General features: G+C 42.9%; 1 protein-coding gene across 4 annotated transcripts in view; it reads right to left on the reverse strand.

Annotated features, from left to right (window-relative positions):
• Nucleotides 1-8,155, reverse strand: part of HABP4 (hyaluronan binding protein 4) — a 163,534-nt gene extending 155,379 nt beyond the window's left edge. Inside the window, exon 1 of one of the 4 annotated variants that reach the window (XM_078675681.1) lies at nt 7,647-8,155. In XM_078675681.1, the coding sequence (XP_078531807.1) occupies nt 7,647-7,920 (274 nt within the window). In that variant the 5' untranslated portion in view covers nt 7,921-8,155. The remainder of the gene's footprint in view (nt 1-7,646) is intronic. The other 3 variants (XM_078675684.1, XM_078675683.1, XM_078675685.1) reach the window with 3 other exon arrangements.
• Nucleotides 8,156-8,898: the final 743 nt, after the last annotated feature.

The following is an 8,898-nucleotide window of genomic DNA, read 5'->3' on the forward strand; positions in this document are numbered from 1 at the left end:
TATCTGGAATATGTACAGGAACAGTGCCCATAATTCGCTCTTAGCGGCCATCCTACTATTATTTTTGCTTGTAAAAAATGGCTGCGCTCCCTGTGGTAACAAGCATGTCAGGCAGAATACAGTGAAAAAAAAAAAGGAACAAATTTTCGGCTGCCTGCTTCCATTATCAGACCCATCTACCACAGGACATTTATTTTACACATACGCAATCTGCGTGCAACCATCTTTTCATTGCAAAACTTGCCCATTCGACTGCCGAATGGATCTAAGCCTTGCCGACATCCCAATAATCACTCCCAATATCCAATAGGTAATGGAGTAACTTGAAAACCATGAACTGGATTGTTCGGGCAATGGTGATGCAAAGCAAAAAGGTAACGTGGCGGAATGGGATATCTGTGCAGCCGCGAAAGATCTCCTGCAACATGCAACCTTTGACAACATTGCAGATTGCCTGCCAATTCAAATTGCCGCTCCAACATTCGAGGAACATTACTGTCCTTTCGAGGATATGAATTGGATAGATTTGCTTCTCACACGATGGCAACAATTGCCTCTGGGAACATTACGCATCTCAAACCGCTGAAGAACTTCTGGACTGAAATCTTCAAGACTTAAGAAATTCACATTATTCTTGGATTGAAGACTGTTTTCATCATTGCCCCTTACGTCTCCAGCCTAACCAGGCATGGGTGATGTATGGCCTATGCAAATACGCTATTTACTTGCTAAATTAGCCTGAACCAGACATCCATTTTAAAACCATGTCTATTCTTTGTGCACACATCTCTGCCAGCCTGTTATCCAAGAAGCACTTACACACAAATTAGCTCATCCTCAGCCTCTGCTCACGAGCTGGCGATCAAGATCAAAAAACACAACATGGTTTAGGAACTGGTTGGCACAGTGTGGTAATAGTATCCTACCTTTATTTTCATTTTAGAATTTAGTCATTCATGTTTAATAGCTATTGCTTAAGTCACATGGAACTGTAACATGTAATGTGGAATTCATGGATGCAGTAGCTTAGGTTTGAATACAGCAGAAGCGGTTGGAGTTTGCCTCGGCTCGATGCCTTAGCTCTTGCACAAGAAAGTTTTTTTGAAAGGGCTGAAGACAATGTATGGTTTAACGAGAAGGGTACCGAATGTGCTTCTGAAGCGCAATGTTTGTGTTCCTCAAAGTTCCAATGTGGGTAGATATATTACCAATTCTGAGACGCATCAGATTTAATCTACTGGAGAAGAAGAATGCAGACTGTTCTACTCTTGATCATTTTGTGTTTCAAAAAAGGAGTACCAGGGTACCCAAGAAGTTTGATGATTACATTTTGCAATATTTTTTTTTGTTAAAGGATACACGTGGTAATTGTATCTTACATTTATTTTCATTATCGAATTTAGAGTCATTCATGTCTAAGATGTATTGTTTATGAATTCACTGATGCAGGAGCTTATGTTTGAATCCAGCAGAAGCGGTTGGAGTTTGCCTCAGCTGGATGCCTTAGCTCTTACACCAGTGTCCATTTATGGCACTTAAATAAAGACACTTTTTATATAACTTGCAGTATCCATCGCTTTATTACACAGCCACTTTTAGACACCTGATTTCACGATTTGTCTTCTGTGGCATTACAACATTCTGCATTATATTCTTCACGATTATCTCTTTATTCCTGCTTGCTAAAACACTGCATTTGAGTCTTCAGACCAGTAGGGGTGAGTAGGTCGCTTAACACTCCCTGTATTGAATAAACGCATACTAACACTACTTGCACAGGTATGCTACAGCGGCCAGTATCCTACAGCGCCCACGCACATCACTTTACAGCAATCAGCTCACGGCTTAGGCTCACAATTTCATCCCAGAGTCTTCAAACCGGTAGGAGTGAGTAGTTTGCTTCCCACTCCCGCTATAGTCTAAACGCATACTACCTCCACCTGCACAGCTATGCTACAGCGGCCAGTATGCTACAGCGCCCAGAGCACATCAGTTTACAGCACTCGGCTCACGGTTTAGGCACACAGTTTCACCCCCAGAGTGTACCGTCACCTCATCTCAGAACCATCTCACTCTGGCCAAAACAGCATTTTCACACCGGTAGGGGTGAATACTTTGCTTCACACCCCCTGTATAGCACACCCTAACCACCCCACAAAGCTCACAGCACTCCTACCCTCCTCTTCCCTACTTCATCCTTTTTTCCCCCCATTACTTGCTTCAACTGATTCACAAAATGGCTGCCAACACTTCCTAGTGGCAACCGTTTGCAGCCAATAACCAGCAAGCTTGTGCTCGTAACGCATCAGCCAATCAGATGACAGGATTCCCAAATATCGATATCTGCAAATTTTGATATTTCTACGAAACTACTGAACGGATTTACACCAAATAAACAAGTGTGCTTTCTAGACCAAGACCCTTCTCCCTGCCAAATTTGGGGTAATTCATTTCACCCGTTCAACCTGTAGCCTTGTCTAAAGTTTCCTATGGAAACTGTGTGGAGAAAACACGTTCTGGGACCCCCCTTTTTTCTCGGCCCCCCTTGACGAATCAGCCCCAAACTTTCAACATACGAGCTGATCTGAACGAAGAATTGGTTTAGTTTGGAAAATTTCATGTAGATTCATCAAACACCAAAGTTATAAGCAAAACAAGAATTGCTCTTCCTAGGGAAACTTGGTCCTAACTATCACTACCTAATGGCGACTGCCAGTAGGTAATACACATACATACATACATATATACAAACACACACATTTACAAACAATTATACGCGGGCGTAAATATAGGTGAAAATATATTAGTGACTCATGACGCATGGTTATAGAAATAGAGATTGATAAATGTTTTATAGAGTTTTTTATATAGCGAATCCTCTACTGTGATTGATAGAATTACATAGTTCTAATAGTTTAGAATGAATTACATAGTTCCGATAGTTTAAAGTGTTGGTGGCCATTAAATGTCTGCTTTTGCGACGTTTGTGTGGATCGCAAGTACAGATGTCATCGTGGTCTCAGTCACAGCGAAAATGGAATATAGGTTTTAGAGATGGTTGTTCTAGAAATACACTAGAAAAACATGTTTTCTTTAAAAAAAGAGTTTAAACATACTTCATCACGAAGAAAGTCACAATTGACTTTAGTCAAAAATGTTTGCAAATGTTTGATTTGTTTCTACATTTTTAATCTCAACTGTTATGGCCTTGCTTAAAGTCCACTGTATTGGGTATTTTAAAAAAATTACACTAGTGAGTTAGGTCTTAAAAAGTATTTTGGAATTTGTTGATTTTCTACTAAGGTCCCAGCTGTTCTTAATAATGTCTGGCACAGAGGAAGTAGTCCAGGCACTCAACCGGACATCTTATCTGCAACTTAGTATGAGAAGGTAAGGACCCTCTGTACAGCCAGCAAAATCAAAACTGGTTCAAACTCTACAAACATACAGCTCTTGGAGCTCCTTGAAGAGTTTGATGCAACCAATTCAACAGAAGATACTGAAACCCCTCTAGAGGAGTTAATGGGAAGTGATCATGACAGTACTCCGGAGACTGTCCCCCACAAACTTGTTAGAGAAGTTTATGAGATACCCCTCACATCCACCCAGCACTAACTAATTGCAGTGTAGGGGGCATAGACACTGCCTGACAAATGCCTTAGACCCACAGCTGATTCGAGGCAGAAACAAGCCATAATTACTTGTACAGTGATGCATACAGGTCATTACACCCAAATACGACTCCTGTATTCACCCCTTGGTAATTTTTTAATCAATCAGGGATACCAGCAAATTAAAGGATACGTAAGTGGATTACCCCTTGTTTTTTTAAACTCAGAAAGTGGACCTAAATCATTGTCCTGCGAGAATAAATATCTAAGACCTCCAGCAGAAAAGCCCCATTCTGAGGCAGAGTCCACCTTGGTAACATCATCTTACCACGGTGCGACGGGGTGCCAAATTGATGAAGCTCGTCACATTGAGTGAGCCATCCTCGTTCAATTCTTAGAAATGCCTTGAATTTAGGTAAACAACTAGCAGCATACAGAACTCATTGGGTCTCCGGTACTAACCAGCTGACTTGATTAAGCACACAGCATTTGTCTGAGGGTATCACATCAATTTGTTTGTTTTAGTAAGAGCAGGCAGGAGCCCCATAAAGCCTCTTGTCTCCCTTTGTGAAAGTATACTAGCTTGAAAGGATTCAGGTCACAGGAGAGGATAGAGTTTCCTATCCCGGACTATATGGGTATCTACACATAAAAAACCAACAAAAAAACACTGATCTCAGAGCAGAATCTGAATTACATAAATTGCAGTTCTTCCTATAATTGCTCAACGCCTTAATTACAAGGAGACCCTAAACCATATCTCCGAATTCAAAACAGAAGCCAAATTAGTCCTTCACTTCATAGGAGAAAGTGCATCTCAAGACTGTACCAGGCACAGGTGGTAAATTACCAGACACTTCTAATCCTGAGGGATAGATGGACAGCTGGTCTGGTTTGCATTAAAGGAGGAGTACTAGACTGAAGCCAAAATGTCCACGAGAGTCTGGTAGTTTCAGCTTGCTTAAACTGCACGCAGTTTACTTTCATACAGTGTATTACAGAGCTTACCACACTTTAAAACCACGACCCAATTTCAAGCACAAATGTTCATGACCCAGATAGCTTTAATGAGCATGAAGCAAGTGAATTTCTTAATACAACTAAAGTATCGTGAGGTAGCTCACTGGTATTCACACGCCACATTTTCCACTGAAATTTCCACTAAACTTTCTGTCACAGTATTACTAAATACCATTACACACAAATAATAGTGTGTGGAAATCAGGTTCAGTGAATATCTATCAAATGTGCCTCACCAGGTAAAGTGTCTTGATCTGTTTTTATCCAATTAAAATGTTTATTTGCATCACACTTCAGAATTACCATGTGCTTCATTTTGCTTGCAGAATGTGCAGTTCATTTGCAAGATTCAACATTGTGTAGTGTTAATAAAAAATGCCATCCCACAGTCACCTTGTCATAGAATAAATTTTACTCTGACTGCAAAGTAAGAGGAGCTTGTAAACATCCAACCCCCACATTAAACAAGCATTTGCAATGCAACCTGTCTCACCTTTGGGACCTTATATGTATTTAGCTATTCAGCACATTAACCTGGGTGCTGAAACATCTATTGTTCATTAACATTGAGGGAAAGTAAGCACCAAACTGACACCAGGTATGGGAACACATGGAGAGAAATATTGCCATTCAGCTGGAAATTGTATGGCCCACAGGTCTGTTTTGAACATACAATCAAGGCCTTAGGTGGTCGTATCACTGAAAATACAAGATTAAAAAAAAAAAACATTATCTACAGGTGCTCATGGAAGACAATTTTTATGGACTGGAATCTAGAGAATGCTAAAGTGATTCTGGTATTTTACTGACCTCTGCTGGTCGTTTTCTATCAAGACCGTTAGAGGCAGTTGCCTGAAAAAAAAAAAATCAAAAAAAGATAAGTCCCTAAACCAGTGGTTCCCAATCTGTGCGCCGCGGCACCCTGGTGCGCAGTCATAACCCACCAGGGGCGCCGCGCATCAAGCACAGTTTGGAACCACTGAGCGGTGAAAGATGTGCCTCTCTTCTGAGGACCGTGTTTGTGCGGTCCTCTTTTTATTTCTATGACCGCAAGCGTGTTGCACAAGCTTACGATCATTCCAAACTGAAGTGTTAGACGCACGCTGGGCTTGATGCAGTACATGTGACTGCACTAAAAGTCACAGAACAGCATTTAAGGAAACTTGGCTGAAAGTTTCCTTTCCAGATGATGGACGATATCTGTGGTGTGGTAGAGAAACGTGGGATATTGCTGTGGCAGTCAGCATAGCACTGTCATAAGTTTGATTGTTAGACAGGAACAAATACAGTTAAGTGAGAGCCCGATTTTCTTAATCAAAGAGATATCACATAGTTGGTGAGATTAGTGGTATTTACCTCTCAGGCTTGTAAATGTATAAAAGCCATGAAAACAAATATTGAAAACGTGAATTTTCCTACTTTCAAGTGAAATGAAGCCAGGTATTAACCGATAACTGCTTTGAAACAGTTTCAAGAGCAGAGGCAGAATTGACAAGTAACACTTATTGAGCAATGTATCAGGTTTGGCACACCCTACCAGCACAAGGATACTGCCATGGGAGATGCTACAAGAGGTAAAATGTCGAATATATGTGGGTTGGGCACAGTATGTGTACGTTTATAATGCCTTCATTGGCATCATTCCAATTATTTTCAGGGAGACAAATGGAAGTACTCCTGAGGCCAGGCTTACATCCCCCAACCTAAAAAAGAAATGTAACATTATGGGGAGCCGCGGCTCACGGCTAATAGGTCAAGGGAGCCGTGGGTTGAAAAAGTTTGGGAACCACTGCCCTAAGCAGAAAGCAATTCTGGTATTTTACTGATCTCTAGTGGTAGTTTTCCATCAAGGCAGTTCGAGGCAGTTGAACAGAAAAAAAGTCCTTACGTGGAAGCAGACAAGTCCTAGGGATGATCTCCAAGGCCACATACATATAATAAAGCATATACAAGAGGTCTCAAATGCTCAACCTAAAAAGCAGCAATTTATCAGAAGACAGTCCGATATTTGATCTGTCTCTTAAGCACTGCAAGTGTGACAAGTTAATTACAGAATTTAAAAGCAATCTTTATTTATTGCTTGGATTTTTGGAACCATCAAAAATCGGCACACGCCCCACAGTTTGGAAACACTGGTCAAACCACCTCACTCCCCCAGAAAGATGATACCAGTTGGAGAGGCGGGGGGTCTTCTAGTACCACTTCCAGTAATCATCAAAGAATGACAGGAACAATTCTGGATATGATCTGGGATGGTCCTAAAATACAAACGTGATGGTCACAGGTCTATGCTGCACTGGAGGACATAATAGAACTCCCATTAACACAGGACAACAATTGTTATTCCAGCTATACCAAATTATTAGGATGGGTCAAATGGAAATAAACTGTTGCTGCACACTGAATACCTTGTGGCCAAAACAGGTGTCGCCAGGTGCTGGCAGGCAAATACTAGCCCCTGAAGCGTCAGTGGGAGCCACAGACTATTGTGCTCCAGCTAAAAGTCAATATATAGGAGCCAGCGTTGCCCAGGTAAATACAAGTATTGAGGTAACAGTTTATACCGCTTCCAAAAATACTTGCTGTGTGGTTAACATATGCTAAGAATTAGTTCGTATGATGTAGTCTGTAACATTGCAGATTACCCACGTGACAACGACTTCGGTGGATTCTTTTTGCACTGCACGCACATACACATTCTCTCTCGGTGGAACACCACCTGCTACAAGCACACTACAGCAAGACTCCCTGAACAATAGGTTTAAAGAAACAAATTATAAATACTGCACGGAGACATTCAAAGGTATGCAGCCATTATATAGCAATAAAACGTAAAGTATAGGCTCGCGTCATGACATCTGGTAGGTCGAGTGCTGCCCACGTGCTTAAGGCCGCAGGCCAGCCTCCACATGCGGCAGGTCGAGGGCACGGGCCGCACTCTAACTTGCAAAGCCCATGTACTTATTCCCCCGACTATCTGCAAACCCCCGCCACCACCCAAACGGGACCGCATACCGGGCTGTGGAGGAGCGGCAGCAGATGGCAACCTACGGTCCTTCTGGGTCTCCTTTTTGGGCTGGGGGGGCTGCTGAGGCTGCCGGGCTCCGGTCTGCCCAGTCTTTTTCGGCTCCTCCTTACGCTTCCGACTGGCGCGTTCTTCCTCGGCTTGTCGCAGGATGTCCAGCGGGTCCGCCTCGTCGTCCAGCAGCTGCTGGAAGCGATTGGCGACGGCGCAGCCGAAGCCCTCTTGCAGGGCAGCGGAGACGGGGCTGCTCAGCGCGCCCTTCATGGCAGCGGCCGGAGTGAGGAGCGCCTAAGACACGAGTACCAAGCGAACCGAACTGCACGGCTCGCGCTGTTCCAACGGCCGTTGCTGATTGGTGCGCGCTGAGCGCGTCGCGAGCAAGGGAGTAAAGGAACTCAGCTCCGTGGGAGATGGGAAGGAACCCGTCGACCACCCTCGGCCCCGATTTTAACACCGCCTCATTTTTTAGAGCCCCGCCCACTTGCTAGGTCTGTCATTCTCAACAGCCCGCGCGGCCTTTCTTTGACCCGCCTCTCAATGAGTCCTGCCAGCAGTGATGGCGTTGTCAATCACGGCTGGCCACGCCTTACCCCACCACTAAGGGTAGTCCAGGTCCCTCCTCGTCTGTGGCGTCACGGATTTCGTCCCACTTTTGGGAGGTGCCTATCAGGGTCTCACATGGTATAGACATAAAAGAGAAACTGAAGTGTCAAAGCTGGAACGTACACGTGCTCGACAGGCCCTCCCATCCATTACGCATGTATAATATGGCCATCTTTGAACTAGAGCACCATACGTTCAAGCAGCCTTGTCTCGGCAAGAAGATTACACAAAACAAACATCCGTGTTTTTAGGGTTGTGTGTTGCTCTTCAACAAATTAGGCTCGATCGAATATTTCTTTTTATAAATATAATGCTTAATTTTTCTTGGAACAACTTTTGTAAAACCTAAATGATTTCACAAATATGCTTGATGTTCCCATAACTTCTAGTATATTAAAGAAATTACAAACAAGCGTTTGTTTAAAAGTGGAACTCGTGTGAGTGTCTCCTATGTTCACCGACACAAATAATTAATGGCCGCCGCATTTCATTGTAAGGTTATTAGCGCGAAGATGTGTTTTATTTTGCAGTTTTACAAACTTTCTCACAAAACAGAGTACAAATAATGTAACCGACAATCATTATAAGACGCACAAAAAATAACATTGTTGATTCAAGTTTACAGCAAGTAAAGTCAGA

This window comes from Lissotriton helveticus, chromosome 2_1, assembly GCF_964261635.1.
Source record: "Lissotriton helveticus chromosome 2_1, aLisHel1.1, whole genome shotgun sequence".
NCBI lineage: Eukaryota > Metazoa > Chordata > Amphibia > Caudata > Salamandridae > Lissotriton > Lissotriton helveticus.